General features: G+C 40.2%; 1 protein-coding gene across 8 annotated transcripts in view; it reads right to left on the reverse strand.

The window, feature by feature from the left end:
- LOC105683436 (calponin homology domain-containing protein DDB_G0272472-like) overlaps positions 1-19,851 on the reverse strand; it is a 121,214-nt gene that overhangs the window by 14,366 nt on the left and 86,997 nt on the right. For all 8 annotated transcript variants that reach the window (XM_048660113.1, XM_048660112.1, XM_048660114.1 and 5 more), the window contains 5 exons: positions 6,404-6,465; positions 1,131-1,202; positions 826-1,029; positions 529-720; positions 231-456 (listed from right to left, as the gene is read on the reverse strand). In XM_048660113.1, the coding sequence (XP_048516070.1) occupies positions 231-456; positions 529-720; positions 826-1,029; positions 1,131-1,202; positions 6,404-6,465 (756 nt within the window). The remainder of the gene's footprint in view (positions 1-230; positions 457-528; positions 721-825; positions 1,030-1,130; positions 1,203-6,403; positions 6,466-19,851) is intronic.

Genomic DNA, 19,851 nt, shown 5'->3' on the forward strand with positions numbered 1-19,851 from the left:
TTAAATAAAAACGTTACGGGTTTGTAAAATTTTTTTCCATCCCATAAAACGAGTTTTTATTTTTCCCCGTACGGAAAAAAAAGCGCGGTACGTGCGTCTAGTGAACATGGAATGAAATCACAGATAGAATGAAAAATCGATCGACGTTCACTTTGTCATGCTGTTATTTTTGTCTTTCACTTTTTCATTGTTTTATTTTCATTTTTTATCAGATCGACGTTTTTGCTCACCTGGACCAAGGGAAAGACTTGAAGCGTGTAAATTAGCTTCGGAACGGGCGCGTGACAAGGCGATGTGATGCAGCGGGCCGCCATGGTTCGTCGGGGGATTTCCTGGCGGTGGACCCAAACGTAATTCTAAACACGAACTGTCCATGCTACGAGTTTTGCGAAGCTGAGAACTGAGCGTTAGCTCGGAGCCACCGTTTTCTTCGTCTTCGGGCCAAAATGACACTTGCTGGAATTCACGAAAAAATTGATAACGATTTCCGTTCGAAGACTTTTTGCGGGTTTCTCGAATCGGACTCACTCTCAGTCTCGACGCGAACATGTCCTCGACGGATTGAGGAAGATATTCACGCGTTCCCGCGACTTCGCGCCACTCATCTACCGATGGATGAAGAGCCGCCAAAGCGACCTCGTGGAAACTTGCATAATGTTTTGCCAGCGAACATTGCCGTTCTAATACAAATCCGTATCTACGTCGCTCTTGGGTCATCGCCTGCAGCATGTGAAACGATGCAAATAAAAAAGCAACATTTAAAAGAAATGGAAAGAAACAATGAGAAGAGAGGAACGAGGAATCGCAGAGTGCATTTCTACGTACATTCTTCAAACTCTGTTCGCAGAAAGCGTCGAGTTTTGATTTTTCCTCTTCAAGTATTTGCATGTTTTTTAATTCCTTGTCCATCGCCAGTCCGCTTTTACTTGCCCCGCGTGATTTTTTACGTTGTTTTTTTATCGTAGCTGCAGCTTTGCTGTACGTTTCCGAACGGGTTTTGTGTTGCTGGAGGAATCTCTTCTGTTCACTCTGTAAAACAATTATATCCAACGTCGATTTGTTAGATTAGTTAACATTTCAGTTAATTGCACGATACCGTTTGAAAAAATACGTAAAACGTGTATATTTACCTGTACAACTTTGGTGTCTTTTTCCAAATTCGTTTCCAGGGGTACTAACAGATCGACGTAAAAGGCTTTCAACTGTAACAGAAATAATGAATTTTCCATTTTTCAACAATAACTCTTATTCCGTTTTTGTAAAACTAATAATGGCTATCGAGTGATATGCATAGAATGTTATGTGCATACCGCGGTTACTCAACGTTTAATATGTATCAACTGCGGTATTCACGTATCTTGTAATTGGTACTAATTCATGTAATCTCAAAGGGATACCTGCTGAATTTCATTTCTCTCAGTTAATAATTGTGCTTTAACTGAAACTACCTCTCTTACGCGTCTAACATTGTTATAAAAATTCAGACATCCCACATATGATATTCGCAATGTTCGCAAAATTATTGTTTCATATCGTGCGTGTGAATTTTCGAGTCTAATCAATTTACTTCCAATGCAGAATCGTTTCTCTTTATATATACTAATTTCCAGACTTTTTGGTGCAAAAATATCCCGAAGAGATGCTTTTACGAAATCAATCGCAAACCACTTGAGAATTTTGCGGTAAGACAAAAAACGTTCGGTTCCTTTCGTAAAGAAACATTTTATGCGAACATTTAAGGACTAAAAACTTGAAAATTCGTTCAACGACGTATTTCTCTTCAAAGGATTTGTCATTTGATACGCTTCTTCTACGAACAGCGGTTTTAATCAACGGGGGTCCTGGGAATTCAATCTTGTGAAAACTCTCTCAGTTTACAGTTTATTAGATTCCACGAAACTTTTGAGCCTAAGAAGAAAAAGAGAAACAAGGAATCCTTCTTCTTTCTCATAACAATTTATCAAATCAGGTACTCTCTCTAATTGTCTACATACCTACATATATAATACCGCCTGTTTACAACCATATGATGGCTGGCAAACCTAGTTATTGAAGACGTTTTACGAGTAAATTACAATTGAAGATACAGCGTGTCTCTATTCTACTATTCTGAAAATCATTAAAACTTTCGCACGTCAATGGAACGAGGTCGAGGGTGAATTGCGAGTAAATCGAGCGCATCGCATTACAACTCTGCTTTAAGTCTTACCGAAAGGGCCTATGGTACGGTACGTGGCGTTGTATCTGAAGGAATTTAGTTCCATTCGAGTAGTATTAACGTAGCTTCAGTCAGACGATTACACTATTCTATAGTCTAGACTATATTCTCCCTAAAGGAAGATTTATCGGGAACCGAGGAGGACGTAAAACTAGGCGAATAAAGAGGTAGGCCTGTAATTTTGAAAAATTACGCCATGCATCCACAGCATTTTAACATTCTCTGATAATTTATTGTTCTTTTCAACTAGTCTCATCTCTCACTTTGTATTGTAAATCTTCCTCTACGCGCGCGTTGACTTCGAAACGAATCATATTTGTGAGTAATTAATTAACTCGTATGCAGCTGTCAACGAGTTAGCGTTACATTATTGAAATAATTACACCATATGCAGTGCACACATTTAACATATTTCCTCATTTCAGGAACTTTCAAATTTTCAGTTGATAATTTCACCAGACATTCGAAAGAGGAGGAAAAATCGAGGTGAAAATCAGACGAGATTACATCGAAGCGAGCTGCGTATGATTCGTTTAGTCAAATTTAGCTTATTTGATTTTTATTCATTTTTTTTTCTCTCTTTCCGTTTATCTTCAACGGCAATAAACATTAATTAGAGGTAATATTTTGTCAGGTACAACAAAATCGTAAACCATCCGTTCGAATTCATACGAATGTCCTATACGTACGTCGGCATTCGTACGGTATACCTGTATATAAAATTCATACTCGTATATAATATTCGTTCAAGCGTGTATAATTTACATATACATACAATATAGCTCACACTACGTTGATATGTAAAGGAATATATTACATGCATATGTATTATACATAACTGTTCGAGCAACAGCACCGGCGGTAAACTCGTTGATCGGTTATTACGAATCGGGCATCGCAAAACGTGCAAATGCTAAAAAAAAAAAAAAAAAAAACGACGAAAAAAAGAAATCAAACGCATATATCTAGATATATTTTATGCATGATACGCCCGCAAATATTTCGGATCACGTGCATATTTTTGTTCAGATGCAAAAAAAAGAGAAAAAAAAAAAAAAATGATCAAATATGTCGTGCATGGTATATCGTTGGGCAAAATCTGTATGTAGATTTTTTCATATTTCTTTTTTATTCTCGAAATTTATTACCTATCGAATACATGGGGTTGTCTTTCAATTCAAAATTTTTGCTTACATACCCTGGCAGCATTTTTTTGTTTTTCTCTATTAATACATTACAAACGAAGGAATCATATTTGATTGAAACAGGACAAGTTTTGTTACTTTCTTTTCGTTTCGCTGGCAAACAAACTGCAATTTTCTATCGCCACTTGACGTATGGATTGATTGTGCGTATCCTATATACTTTGATACACCCACGTATAGAGCGAGTTCTACAGACGGTGGAAATGGAGTTTACACTGTTTATACGTATATACGTATACAGATTCATAGCAGAGGGTATATAGTAGACGTGGTGCTGCAGGGGTGTCTACATCGGTTAATTCCCTCTTTTAATTGGATTACCTCAACCTCTCTCTTCCTCGCCACGTCCCTCTTCTTTTCTCATATATACCAATAGCTGAGTATAGAGACCCTCTACATACATCCACCCTCTTTTCAAAAGCCTCATGATTGGCTTCCTTCCAAAGGTTTTCACGGTAAAATATCTCCTCCTCTAACCGGACCTACACAAATACATCCGTCTATCTATCTATCTATCTATCTATCCGTACGTCCGAGTGAACGTAGCGAATACAACTTAAAAGAAAGAATGTAGGTATGCAGAAGAAAAAAGCTTACGCAGCAGAAACATAGATTCATTAGAAATTTATGGATACCTCGTACGACCCCATCTTTTTACTCTATACGCTCTTTCCTTTCTCTTCTCGCTTGGTCTAGTGAGTTTTTTCTTCCTTTCCTTTTTAATTCCATACGGAAGTATGGAAAAAAGACAAGTGCGACGGTAATGTTTAAAACAATCGTTGCAACGGTTATTTTTAATTTTCAATTTTTATTCTCAATCGTTTCTATCTGCCACCACCCGCTGAAAAATACCGACGAAACACGCTCCTTTTCGTACGGGATTTTTTATACTCCGCGATAACGTAGACGATAACGATCTCGTAACATTCATTAGAATCCGCCGTTACGTCTCGCGCATCGTTATTATCATTAATACATATACGTATTTCTTTACGACCATTTTTATCCCTGTTCTTCCCCGCACGATCACTTCAATCGTAACACTCATAGCTGCGTAAACTGTACAGTTTTTTTTTATGTTCGTTTCGGAGAGAGGTAAATGACAATGTAATTGGATTGATGGAACGAATGCTTCCTAAGCTTTTTCCCTCTATTTGTCTCGTTGCCGTGTAATTATTAATTCAAAGTAGGATCTGATCCACCCTCGACAACTCTTGACGCTTGTTTTTTGATCAAAAAGCTTCTTTTCCCCAGTTCAATAATTTTCCGCGATATACCGTGCGTATGTATGTACATGTGTGTATAAGCTGTGAGCATATATGTACAAACATAGATTAGGTGGTAAGGAAATTGGGGAAAAAGAGGGAGAATCTTTACTACTCCGGGTTTGACGTCTCCCACGTCTTGTGGAATAGCGAGGGAAGGGGGAATCGAAATATATGTACATAGCGTCGGGTGTAATATTCACCCTTATACGTCCCTTTTAACGGGTGTCTCTGACGTTTTTACGAGATTTTCTGATTTAATTGAAAAGGCTTTCCCCTGAAGCTCGTCGTTTTCGCTAGTATTAGAGAATCGTAGGTTTTTTTTTCCTTTGATGAAGTTAATTTATATTTTCTTTCTCGCTATCTGGCTTCGGTTGCACTTGTGCGGTTCGTCATTCATAATCTTTCGTTGAAAATTCGATTCAAATGGATGATGAGTGACAATCAGTGTATTCGTAGAAATCGCTAGTATTTTTCATATTTTCATCAATGGTTGCCATGGGGACGGTGTCCAGGGAAACCGTGGCATAGCAACAGTTTCCATGGAAACCGTTGTCATGGGAACCTTTAGTTGGCTATTTTCACTGTAACGAAACGTCATACAAAAACCTAGATAAAAACTATTCGATACGATTTAGCGACCCAAAAAAAAGTGACGTTAATGAATCCAGATTTTCATAAAATCTTATGAAATTCCATCATTGAAATTGGAAATAATATTTTTTTTTCAAATGGAGGAGGAGTGGGGCTGATACGTTGATTATCGCTGTGTGAGAAGTTGGAAATTCTAATTAAATCCCGTATAGATTTGGATCGGGTCAAAACGTATTTATTGAAAGGTACCGATAGGAATTTATACAGGTTATATCTGCCTATTAACGGAGGATATCGATCCGCTTTAATTACACCCCAGTTAATTAAAATATCTATGGCGAGAAAAATTGAAAGAACATGTATAGACAGAAATTAATACCTCAACGCTTTCCATACATTTTATACGCTCGATCAATCATCTTTAATCTTTGGATTTCAAGATTAATGACGATGTATATTTGACTTTTTCTCGTTTTTTTTTTTTTTTTTTTTCTTTAAATCTCTAATTTTTAATTAATATTCCAAGAGCGGAACCGTGAGTTAACGCCAAATCACATTTTCACACCTCTCCGGCTTTTTTTCTCTCGCGCTTCATGTATTATATATGTACACATAATGTATTTATATGTACATATATATCTATATATATCCTGCACCTACAGTCTACACGCTCACCGCATAAATTTCGGTACTTTTAATTGCGTTAGGAAAGTTTATTTAAATTATTTTACCGCAGAAGTTCATTTAAATAAAATAATAATGGCGCGTTCATCGCATATTTTCTCTTTAGATACAATTCTGGGTTGTAACTATACGATAAAAATTTCAATATACTCCACATACTTATATTATCTATTATTTGCCGCATGCTCGTGAATTTTTCACATTCTATGACATTTTGCTCTAATTTTTTCCTCGTGGTTTTTATTACGTTATAATTATCCCACACGTAGTAGAAGCTGTACGACCTCGTTATCCGGCACAAGTAGTTTTCGGATAGGACAAAAACATTATATTATATGCAGTTTATTAAAACGAGATGAAATAGTTACAAAAAAAACATTAAAAAATACCGATGAAAAAAATTTTATGACAAATAGAAAAAGAAGTTGAATACTCACGATGTTCATTTCCTGTTCTTGTATCTCTTTGTAAACTTCAACAATCCTCATCAGTGCGGAACCTGGAAATACAAAATTAAGAATAGCATTATTAAAAGTTGAAGTTTGCAGAAATTTCAGAAAAAATCCCTCCCTTCCTACACGAACAAATATACCATAATCCGTTCTTGCGCGTATTATCTCATGTCTTTCTTTCTTCTTCAAGTATCGCATCGTTTTTATACATATACATAATGCATTTTTACTTCACGCACGAAAAATATACGCACGTTATTCAAGGGTGGAAGAGAAAAAAAAGCAAATAGAAACAAATCTTCCGCAAGGGTTAATTTCTGACTGACTGACGTTAACCCCAAAACGTCACGCGTTTTTTCACCCTTTATACAATACAAATATACGTTACGTCAAACAGACGGGACTCCACGGTGTTAGGGGGAGGGAGGGTGGGGGGTGGGGGGGGACATAAAGGAAGAATAAAAAGGAATAACTTCAGGAATATCTGATCCACCCTAGACTGCTCGTTCAACCTCTGAGACCTAAGTCAACAAATACCAGTCAGCAAAGTAGATTCGCTTCGATAAAGTTTCACGATCCTTTTTTTTTTTTTTCTTTTGAGCCTTTCCAAAGGACCTGAATAATTCAAAGTTCAGGGTGACGATACTTTTATCCACTCTTATACGTAACTTCAGGTGTCACCATCACCGACGTGCGTATCGCACAGGTGCGGTTCAATGTATATATGTATGTATATTAATAACGGTAATTTTTTATCTATTTGTTTTCGAATATTTTTTGTTACTCTACATCGTTATATGATCATCGATTTTTCCATTCGATAATGCCAAAGAAAGAAAGATATTGATAATTCTATAGGAGATCGCATAAAGTAGATGACAATTTTACCGAGGGTGTTTGACAAAGTCATATAGATCCAAAGTCACAAGGATATAAAGTTACGATTCGAAGAATTTGCGCGTGACCCTTCGTCGCGCTATACACATACGGGGGTGCGAAGAAGGCGGAAGGTTTGGAATTTTCATTTGAACGTCTTACAAACAGCGATACCTGATATACATATATATATATATATATATAATATACCTATAGTGTGCTTAATACATAGTCACGTGAAACTGAACGTGAAGTTCTCCATTTCACTTATATCCAAATCAATTCCTTCACTTTTTCATCGACTTTTGAAAGCTCAGCCGTACATCTTTTCCAATGGGGGAGAAAAACGGGAGAAGAATTATAAAAAATAATTCATCGACCGAAATATTTGTCGAGTCGAGTACCTACACTCTTCAGAGAAATTAATTTCACTAAAGGTTACATTCCGCGAAGAGAGAGATAGAGAGAGAAACCATATCGGAAATTAGATTTACAGTGCCATTGGGCTCGGGTGTTACCTGGGTACAAGGAAACTAAACGTGAACGATATATAGTTTATCAATGCAGATTGAAATTTCATTAATTTAACAACGTTTCCACGTACGAGTTCTGTAAATATTTCGCATGATATTTTGATACATTTTTTTTCATTTTTGTCATCTACATCTTTGATATTTGGAACGTGAAAACGCCTCTATTGTATCTTTCTACGATGATTAGTTTCTTTTTCGGTTTTTTGAGCCTTTTTTCGAATTCTGGACCACGGTTTGGCTTCCATCCCAACTGCAACGTTACGAGTGGTGTGGGTTAGGGCGGAGATGTGGGGGGCCGAGGGGAGAGAAATTCCTCGAGAGTTCAAGCTGGGAATATAAAGAGGTAGACGACAGATATTCGTTCTTTCTTTTTATTCATTATATAGGTATAAGTACGCTTGGTAAATTTCGTCCATGGCAACGGGAGAAGAATAAAAATAAAAAACAAAAAAGGTACAATAACGAAAAATTTTAGCGATAATAATAACAAATTGATGCGGTAGAAAAATTGCGGTGGACTATCGAATGGAAATTTCAAGTAGAAAACGAACGAATCAATGGAGTTATTTGCATGTTCTTTGCATTCTATAATTTTATTCGAAAGAGCACGCGTTTCTCAAGGAGGCGTCACAGGTACACGACATACGTATACGTTGCTACAGTTGCATACTCGGTTATCGTTAGTCCAATATATCTAATCGGAGGGTATCGAAGGTAGGCTTCGACGGCGGAAGCGTATCCTAGGTACGTACGTAGATGGAAATCGAAAATAAGCTTTATTTGCCGTAGTTCAATATTGGCCACTTAACCCTCCGTGCAACTAGAAACTGTGCCCTGTACCAATCTCATGAACTTAACCCCCCCAACCACCCACCTCCTATGTATACATTATGTACCTACATACACACAATGTACCGATATACAGCGTATACACCACGCAACTTCACTCAGACCCATCCATAGTGTCTACATCGCGTATAGCCCTTGAAATGAAATCGTGAATTCCGTTTGACTCGCGGTCGCCCCTCCGACGACAGAGGCCTCGATACGTGTACCGATAGTTCGGGTCTAAATCGCGACCGATCTGATCAATAGTTTAACTCTGTTTTCGTGCCTTTTTTTTTTGTTTTGCAACGAGAAAAAGTTGAAATTTTCAAATTTTTCAAAATTCTTTTAAAAAGGCTTTGAAAACGGCGTCGAGTTGGGTTTCGAATTCCTTGTCACTTGAGCGTTCAGAAAAAGGGAGCCACGCGCGTATACGTGTAGGGGTGTATACGTGCAATAATCGGTATACGGTCACCCCGAAATTGTCGTTTTTACAATTTCAGAATTTGCACGGGAAGGGCCGTGTGCAGTGTTGTTCACGGTGTGTTAAACCCCATGACTCTCGACGTGCATTAACTCGATCCTCCCTCACCACCCGCACATTAGAGCTAAACCCTCTGGCATTGTTACGCCGTGTTTCACATTTCTCTCTCCCTTTCTCTCCCCCCTCTCTCTCTCTCTCTCTCTTTATCTATATCGTACACACGGCTATGTGTACGGTTAAACTCCGGGTTCCCTCCGACCCTCCGCTCTCTCTCTCTCGCCACTCGACATCCGCGTTCTCATCCTCCGTGCGGCGAACACCTATATGTATTTGTGATTTCTGCCAAGCTTTTTTCTCGACGTTCGCAAAATACAGGTACCTAAGCGGGGTGCGTCACGAACGGTAAAGGATTACGACGTTATACGACGTGCCCGCGGACAAAAAAAAAAAAAAAAACCATTGGAAAAAGAACACTTCCGCGCGTGGGATTTCCTTTTTGTTTTTCCTTCACGCGGTGAACGACGTCGACGTTTGTCTCGCGTTAAAAAATCCACGCGGATTAAGCCGCTTATTGCGGTTCTTATTTTCAACACGAGTGGAACATTTTTTCACCATCCGATACGGAAGTGGTGTAGCCTTGAGGCTTTCGCCCCTCCTCTCCCCTTCCCGCCCCTCTCCTCCCCGTCCCTCCTCTTCCGCTCCCCGCGACGTGTACGGTCAAAATGTTGTTATACAGTGAAATGGGGTGTTTTGAGGGAAGAGGAAATCATTTCAGGTGGTCAAGTTACGAGTTTAAAGGGTATCGCGTATATTACAAGGGGCGCGGAGGGTGGAATATACGCGTGTATCTACATACGTACATATATAAATGTGATATCTGCAGCAACAGCAACAGCAACGGGCTAGGATGACGTGAAATTTTCGGGGTCGTGTGAAGTAGAGAGAAAAGGGGGTTAACGTCAAGTTTGATAAACTCGATATCCCCGTATGAATAACGTTGGAAATTAGAGTGTGTGCGTACCGGACGAGTGGTTGTTTGTGATAGGGTGTGAAAAGAGAGGCTTGTACAAACACATATTTTCCAAAGATCTGTACAACCATCTATTTCAAAAGTGCGTGTAATCTATTTTAATATAGCGCGGTGAACATTCTTTCTTTCTTTTTTTTTCTTTTTCACCCCGAGGATTCTATATTTTACTCTCGCCATGGGTACGTTACACCCCTTCTCCTTCTATTTACCTATTTCGCAACACTTGGAACTCTCCGGACCGCAACACGTATAATGTACGCCCCGCAGATATCTGCGGTTCAACCGACGGACCTGTTATGCACACGCTTCCATGTATATTGAAGATAATCTCGATGTACTTGGAAATCATCCCTTCCGCTAAACTTAACCTCTGGCAAACAAGATTTGTATGGTAACGCGCTCGAGACGACCTCCATTTACCAGATCTCCGGTCTCGTCGTAGAGATAACGTACGCGCCCGTACCTCCAATCTTGATATTTTCAACTTAAAATCCGCCCTTTCAATTTGTTTTTCCAAGTACTCGAAATCCCTTTGAACAGATCATGTTCCAAGACGGCGTAAGTGAGTGTACTTGGATTTTTTTTTCAGCCTCGCTGTTGCTCGGGGTTTAGTTGAGCGCGTGGGAGTTAAAGGCCGTTTTTCGCATCTGTGGCCATTTCTGCGTACACTGTTCTTCGCGTGGACCACTGGGCAAAGAAGAGGATTCGCCCCCCGTTAATTCCATTTTGTGTAGCAATAACGAAGTTGCTCCGAAGCTTTTTTACAGCCCGAGTGTAGAAGGCTTATTTATCGGTATTTGTTTATCAAGGGTGGAGAACCGGAACGAAGTAAGGCACAGGATCAGCCCATAATAGAGGAATTGATGATTCGAAATGACGAAGAATAAAAATAATTTGGGCGCGGATGAGTCGAGTCCCTTGAACCAAACGAATTTCCAGGGAAACCTATTCGCCTCTCGTTTTCATCGAATGATGAATAAAATGACGGCCCGTAGTCTGCGCGCGAATAAAAAAACGTTCGACTCGAACGATCTGCTTTTTTTCGGGATTGCATTATCGCGGTCATTACATAAAATTCTTGGCGCTGTTAGCATGAATCAGAGAGTGAATGTAATCAGGCCGTGTCGATTTTTTTGTATTTTTCTCTTCTCTCAGCTCCCATAAAGGTTTTTCTTCGACCATCAAAAGCTCATTAAATGCACATGGTGTATTTTCCTCGACGAGCATGGGGTGCTAAAAGTTTCCGTACCTACTCACAATCAGACCCTTAGCCTCTACCCGTAAGTTGTTTAGCTGCAGGGTGCAGAAGACACCCGCTATCCATCCCTCCGCAGCAACTCTGTGTATACATAGGTATAATACTCGCACGGGTGATTTTTCTTTCGCGTATCAATGGTTCTTGATTACTTTCGGGAGAGGGATTAGCTTCGACTCCACTGGTTTTCAGGGTTATTGATTCCCGCGCCCCGTAAATTCAGCCTTTTTTTTTTTTCCCCCTACCACCTTGTCCCTATCAAACGCGTCATTTGAAGTTGATCGAATTTGAAGATTGTTTATTTCTTTCGCTAGTGAAAACTGTACATCATGTACCATTGTACGGTGTATGTAGGAGACGCTGAACGCGGCAACATTTTCACGGAATGGGTAGACGCGTGCTGGTTAGAAAGCAGGGAGAGAAGAGGGCGAAACAAAAACATGATAAAAGGGGGAGAAATATATAAAAGGGACGACAATATCGGCACAGATGTACTTAATACCGGAAATATATGTCCGAGACAACGGGAAGAAATGCAAACTGCCTTTACCATACCAATTCTCGATATGGGATTCTCATCGATTCTCTATACCTTTTTCTACCTTATAGCTTTGCACGGGATGTTATTATTTTATATCTCTTTTGTTTTCAATTGTTTCGGTATCACGAGTTCACCGTTACGCGTACGATATGAAAGTTATATTTCTAATAAACAATTCTGCTCCAAAAAAAAAAAAAACAAAAAAAAACCCTCTAGTTCCGAATAAGAAGAACTATGAACAAAATTTATGTCATCTCATTGCGTTCGAGGTTCAAACGATTTTACGAGCCTGATTTCATATCGGACTGAAATTCCGCTACAAATACAAGACCGACAACTTTTCCATACCTTCTGAGATTCGCGCCAAGTATCCAGGTGTTCCCAAGTGACGTGAGCGCGAGTCGTTTTCTGACGGATTTCTTTCGGGTTTTCTCGTTACTCATATTACGTATTTCTCTAGCTTCGGAACGGATCGTCCCTGTTTCTTTTTCCACCCCTTTCTCCCTTGTGTTCATCTCCACTGCTTCATCGCTCTTTTTGACAGTTTCATTTTATTCCGATGAAAACGTGACACGGGATCGGAAGCTTGTTTTTCGGTAGCTACTCAATTTTACTGTTTATATTTTATTACGAGACGGTAGAAAGCCCCGGATTTCTCATTCCACGGGTCATAGACGCGAGATTGTTTCTGCAACTGGTTGCGTATTTCATCGGGAACGAGAGAATTCGAATATTTTATTTTACTTTAATAGATTCGCGGGGAGTTATTCGCAGGGTTAAGAATTATGAGAAAATATTTTGGAGACGGATTCTTGGAAATCCTCGCGATTTTCGTTATACCTAAACCCCGCTATCATCTTTCCCTCCCTCTCGCGTTCCTCTTTATCTTCCTGTTTTTGAGGAAATTAGAACGCTCCCTCTATTTTCCCTTTAATCTTCAGCCCCCGGACGAACTCGGGAGTTTCGTAATTGTTGGACGATTATCCACTTCCAGAATCTTTCAGATATAAATATAGTTTTCATACGCAGTTCGGTTTGATCGTATGAACTAAAAATCATCAATCCAGCGGGATGGGTCTTACATGACCTGGAGATGTAACGCACGTGATGGACATGTACACAGCATAAACTACGTGTTCGCGTAAACGTGCTCGTTAGCATTCATACTTTTGCGCGAGGCGATGCTCGTCGAGAGGAGGAAGAAAGAAATGCGTTTAAAACATTTTATACACCTTATATTCGCATCGGGAGGTAAGAAGCTTCGAGATTTTCTGCAGACCTCGTTTATTATTTAGGTATCTCGTTTATGCCTTATCCTCATACCTATAGGTATACGCCGACAACGTAAAATATTTTGCTTTTAATATGAAATTCATATACATATACAATACCACTCGGAAGTTAGTTTTTCCACCTTGATTACCTAACGACCGCAAAATTATACCATATACATATATTTGAATACGAAAGGAGCCGATGAAGAAGTTTTTTTAAAAAATACGAAAAACTTCGAGCGAAAGGGTTTCGCGTCGTTAATTAATACAATACAACCTCACGAAGCGTTGTACGATGATCGCAAAGTTTTCGTTTCTCAAATCATCGATGCGGAATCGACGCACAGCTAATGCCATCGATTATCGTCAGACGAACGGGGGTCGTTCTCCTTGTTCTCGTCACGCACCGGTTTGACCTACACTTGCGGAGTTCGCCTCACATTTCGCGTGTACATTTCTCTCCAAAGTTTTTGGCTACCTATCGCGCCAGCTTAGAGCCGACGAGGGAGACCTCCCTTATATGCTAATGGAAAGGGACTTTCGGTCTTTCGGAAGCTAGTATTTCTGTGGGATTTTATGCTGCGGGATACGCTGGACAATTCCGGGCCATTTCCCCCTTCCACTTCTCTCGGTTTTTCCCTAAATCTCGGCACGAACTGCAAAACGAAAAGTAGATAAAAATCCAAGATGGTGGATGGGGTGGGTCTGACTGAATTATGAAACAAAACACCCTAAAACTTTACTAGCTATACAAGCCCGAAGGAAACACCAGGAGCCGCGAGTCGGGAAAATCGTTGAGAGAAGAGAGGAGAAACGCAAAAAAAAAATGAAAAATAAAGAAAAATAAAGAAAAGAGAGAATATGTGTATATTATGTTGGAAATACGGAAAACCACCGCCATCACCATCATCGCAACGTAAGAACCATTCCCGATATTACCTACTACGTGAAAAAACGAACTCCCGATGCGAATGAATTTAAATTTCAAATTTTATCGATGTGTTCGTTTATGTATACGCGCAGGATATGTAAGAATTCCGATTCATAAACCGAGGGGTAATAGCCAGAAGGACGTAATCCACAAAAAACAAAAAAAAAATGGCGTCTGCTTCGAAAAAAAGGTAACCCATGCATACACTGAGCGAAACGTGGTTGAAAAATGAATGTTTTAAAAATTATCAAAAATTTCCTTTCTCGTGTACCACGTTGGCAACGCTAGAAATTTATTTTCTTATTCTTCGTTCCGGTTGTCCGTAGCTCGGGGTTAAAAGTAATACGTATATTTACGTCCGTATAAAAAAGGGGGATGGACATAATTGCTGACGCGATTAAAAGTTTCATTTTAATTTAGATATCCCCTCAGCTGAAAGAGATGAAAAGCGTAGCATTGTTTGTTCGGCTTTTCAAATGAAAATCAAGCAAACAGTAGTGTAATACCCGAGGTATTACCCGCTGGAATATCTATCTCCTTTTTCAAACATGGCGCGGTGTAATATTTTTCAGAAAAATTATACTTCACGTGTACGCGGATGAGGTGGCGCTAACCTGACTTGATTCGGAACGTGTCGGGTTTTTAAAATCCAGTTCATGTATGACTCGGAAAATCCTTCCATTGAGGTAATTTGATATTCGAAAAATTCGCGAAACTCTCGTCATTTTCGAACCAAGCTCCATTCAATTTTTTTCGACGTATAACAACGATCCGGGAAGTGACACCGGGTCGAAAATTTTCTGTTCATTTATAATTAGGTAGTCATGAGAATTTCAACGACGATCGCCATTTTTTTCCTTCCTTTATATTTCAAAGGAAACCTTGTTTTTTCTTCCGTCAGAAAATTCTGTCATGTGGGGGGGTTGCGAAAGAGAAAAAAAAGGAAAAAAGGGAAAAAATGGCGGTGAGAACGAAGCGACGATGGAGTATAAGTAGGAGGATGAGAAAAAGGAGGATGACGAAGTGAGGATTGTTTGGACGCGAGAACCGGCGCGAGAGCAACCGAGCGTAAAACTCTCCTTGGTGAGAAAAGCTCGGACGCGGGGATAAGAGCGAAAAGACAGAGTGCACGGACGGACTTGAGTCTAAGAAAAGTAGACGGATAAAAGAAAACGAAAAGGAAAAAAGAAGAACAGCGGAATAAAGAGGATGTAGAGGAATAAAAAGAACCAACGAAATACCCAATCCCCGCTATGATTGAACGGTGAAAAGTACCCGCCAATTTTCTCTGCGGCCAATCTAGGGAAAACGCACTTTAACTTACTCGCTCTGAATGCACCCCGAGATTAAGAGAAAATTACTTGAAATAAAAAAAAAAAAAAAAAAAAAAAAAATCAAATAAAAAGAAATCGAAAGCAGAGATGGAAGGAAAAGTTCGACGCAGCTGTACTTTATATTCCACGATAATTTTATCACGTCACGTTGGAAGAAGTTTCTGTTATATTTGTACATTATTTCTATCATCTTCGAGATTCGCGTTGAATGATTAGCGGTGACAATTATCACATCGGGTGTAATAAATCTCGTGTAATAATTCAGTGTTTGCGTCAGGTGGCGAGGGGGAAGGGAAGAGGGGGAGGCGAGGGGGGAGGGGTTGACGTTAGCGTGTTCCGGTGTCGGTCCCGGTGCTCTTCTCTCTTCGTCCATCTTGTCTCCCTTATACTAATCCTGGTTATCTCTGTGAAGCAGGCCGGTTGCTCGAATGGCGAAAGGGGGGGTGTCGGGGGTGTAGGGGTGCCCCGAATCTATTGTCTTAGCGGGAGATTAATTTCCCCTTCTCGTACACTTCGGACGTATACTTATGTATAGGTACCGCCGCGCCGGGTTGGGTGTACTCTGTACGCGGAAGCGAAAGAACTCCAACGTAGCTCCGACTCCGATTCAGTAGGAACCGGAAGAACAGTTTATTTCATTTCCGTTACTTGTACCGACCGGATCGCTCTTTTGTTTACTTAATTAGTGCCATTTAACATGCCTCCCCCTAGCCGCTTATTTCATTTCAGAGGAGTTCGTAGCACTCGACTACTTTTCGCATTCATTTATTCATCACTCGTGCGTGTTGTAATAAAAATTACGTTAAACTCATAACCTCGTATTTACCGTGCATCCTTCAACTCTTTTTCAGTCTAGACTCCGGACTCTGGAACTCGAGACTTTCGGGTTCTCCTCGCTTCGGATTAATGTAATTAATACACCTTTTTTTTTTTTTTTTTTTCCCTACACGCTTCGCTAAAGCTCCGCTACGTTTCAGCTTTCGTAACTCTCCTTACGCGAAATGTGTATAAATTATAAATATAATTAACGAAGGGAACTCAGTTCGGAAACATTGTCTCAGTTGATTCCGAGAAAGAAGAAAGAGATTTATTGAAAAGATCGATTCTCCAAACTATGAACGAATTATACAATTTTCAGATTACAGTAGAACGCGAATCGAAAAAAAACCCCCCCAACATCTCGAAATTCTCAACCAAAATCCGACCACTTTTTCTAAACGCAATAGATTCGATGAATAACTTCCGGGTTATCGGAGGGAAAATCTCGTCACCGATCCACCTCCGGATTTTACTTCGTTCCTACGACTCGATGCAACTTTTTACGTGCAGCCGTTTGCCGCCGGGGTTTGAGCTCACGGGAACTAGGAAGTTACTTTTGAATAAAGCCGGCAGTGAGATACACGAAGGACGTAAGCGAATCGGTAACTCAGCGACGCTAGTAACAGGTACGTTACTACGCGCCTCGCCGATGTAGTCAGCGACTGCCTTCGGTCTGTCGTGTCGTCCGTCGTTCCCGCCGTCGCCCCCGCCGACCAGAGTTTTTGTAATTCCGTTGGTAAGTGTATTGCAATCGCGTATTGCACCTACGATAACCATCGTGCTGTTGCATCGAATCCATTTCTATCAGCAACCTGAATCCCATTGAATAGGTCGCCTCCTGCGCTCTCCAGAGCTTTGCGAGTACACGTACACGCGTGTGTAATACCGTATAGATTCGCCTGTATACGTATATCGCGGGAATCTATTGCAGACGTACGCCCACATGCCCATGCATAACAGGTATTTACACCTACAGTATTTGGATCGTACGTATACTGTAGAGCCGAGCACGGCGAGAGATTCGACACAATACCACGATATCATCAGCTTTGCTCAAAGATTTGCATCTCTGGAACTGCTCTATGTGGCTATAGCTTCAGTTACCTACGTATATATATATATATATGTGTATATATGTATGTATTACGTATATACACATATATACATTATCGAATTCCTATTTCTCACTTTCCCTTCCGTATATACCGTAGTCGTACTCTGTGGTGTGACTGTCCCAAGGGATTGCATGCACACAAGAATCAGGGGTTACGTAGAATCAATGCCGTCGATAATGAGATGGGGGAGGGAAGGGAGGGATTTCGGGCATTCGACTACTGAACGTATTGAAATTGCGATGAATAAGAATTTGAAGTTACGAAGAAGAGGGTGATGACGAAATAAATAAATAAATAAAATGAATGAAATAAAAGGAGGTTCGCGTTGTGTATGTAATACGTATTTTTATGATCGCTCGCGGCATTATTCGACTATACTGCGCTACGATTGGACGCGAGTTATTTCAAAATCCAAGTTGCAATTTTTTCCCCTTTATTTTGCCGAACTTTTTCAACGAATGTAACCGGTAGAGTGTAAAAAAAAAATTTTTTTTTTCTTCTATCCGCAAACCCGTTGTTTAAAGAAGATAGCGTATAACGTGGGAAAAAATGTATTTTCAAATACTACCGTTCGCCAGACCGCGGAAAATGTTTTTTTCTCCCCGTTAAGCATCGAAAAAATGATGGAAAAGGGCGACGGGTTAGGGACGCGTTAATTTTGAATTATACTTTTAAAAACGTAAGTGCTCCGTAATGGGGGTTGTAGAAAGATCGTGAGGTCAGGCGATTCGCGCGTTTGCTAAAGAGATGAATTATAAGGTAGACGGGTATGCGTAAATATATACGTAGACGGTATACCGTACATGCATATATATATATATATGTATATACATGTAAATAGACATTGAAAGCGAGAGATTTTCATCCGTGGAAAGCACGAGTCGTGGCGATCTCAATCCGCCTGTAATTAATCCGTAATTTTTTCCTTTGACCCGTTCAGAGCGTGTCTGTTTGCCGTTTCAGGTTTGGAGTGTTGCCATGGATACGGGAAAGTAGAAATACCTATCTACTTTACAGGGCCCCGCATGCAAATGGGAAAACCAGAAGCTTGCGTACGACTGATTTCGTCTTTCTATTCGACGTTATTCGATAATACACTTGCCACGCCATAATCGTATTCCTCTTATTTCTCGTTCAACCGGAACGTCTGTATTATCAACGGTATCGTTGTCACGCGCCACGTTACGCGCAGAAGTGTTTTCCATCGGGTGTGACACTGTCGGTTTTTCGAATTTTATTGAAATTAATTATTTCTATTTTTTTTTTCCCCCCCCCATGTATCTGACGGATCGATGCGCGGCGGTGGAGTTAAAATGGCGCTCGCGACTAATTAATGAAACGCGAAATTAATTAAGCTCATTTTTCGACGGCTGGCTAATGATGATCGTCTCTCCGTGAAATATCGGAGAATCAAATATCACCGATGATTAGTTATTTGGTTAATTCAGTGATTTTATCATCTCCGGTACATACCGAATATCTTTCATTCGTCCCCGAAATTCACTCGACTATTATCATGCAAATGATTGGTAATTCCAAACGGTGCTCGGAGTAGATTTGAGTTGTAAAGCGGGTATGACGAGCGGCTAAACTACTTAGTTAGAAAATCCTGCGATTTGATCCACCGGAGCAGGTGAACGTGCGTTTTATCGCGCGTGGGGTGCGGAGAAGAGTTTTTGGGCGATGGCCCAAAAAGCTCTGAATAAAACTTACGGATAATCGAAGAAACGAATGGCTTGGCGAGGCGGTTTTCTTAGCCAAATAACTCGGAAGTACGTACCACGATTATAAATAGTTTCAATACGTCTTGTTACGGTGTTCGTGGAAAGCAGACGCGACTGTCTATATACCCATACACGAATAGTTTTCCGCTCCCATTTTACCTCAAAAACAGAGATAATAGAATCTGGTTTTTGTCAGAGGTACGTATAACGCAGACCTCTTAGAAAACTACGTTTTATATAAATATCCTCTTGTTCCATTCCCTTATACAAGAAACGAGACTCGGGACTCCACGAGAAAACCAAGGTACATTACATTAGCGAATGCAATTCCACCAGAATTGCCTTACCTACTCGAATACAGGTACAAATCATCTTACGCTTTTCCAATATCACTTTGTAAGAATTTTTCACCCATCCTCGTTCGGCTTCGTCGACTCGCTAATAATTTCTCATCGCACTTGTGTGTACGCGTTATTATTTTTGCAGAGGATGAAATTTGAGATGAAAAAAAAATTACCAAGGCGAACGAGAAGCCACGGGTTGCACGGACGCGCGATATTTTACACGTGCGCAAAATCGCCTCTTGAATCAAACGATTAAATACGGCGTGGAACGAATTTGGCGGCGCTATCTTCAGACGCAGAAATGACCTCCGCAGGGTCAGACGCTGTTAATTTCGAATACATAGCCAG

This window comes from Athalia rosae, chromosome 1, assembly GCF_917208135.1.
Source record: "Athalia rosae chromosome 1, iyAthRosa1.1, whole genome shotgun sequence".
Classification (NCBI taxonomy): Eukaryota; Metazoa; Arthropoda; class Insecta; order Hymenoptera; family Athaliidae; genus Athalia; species Athalia rosae.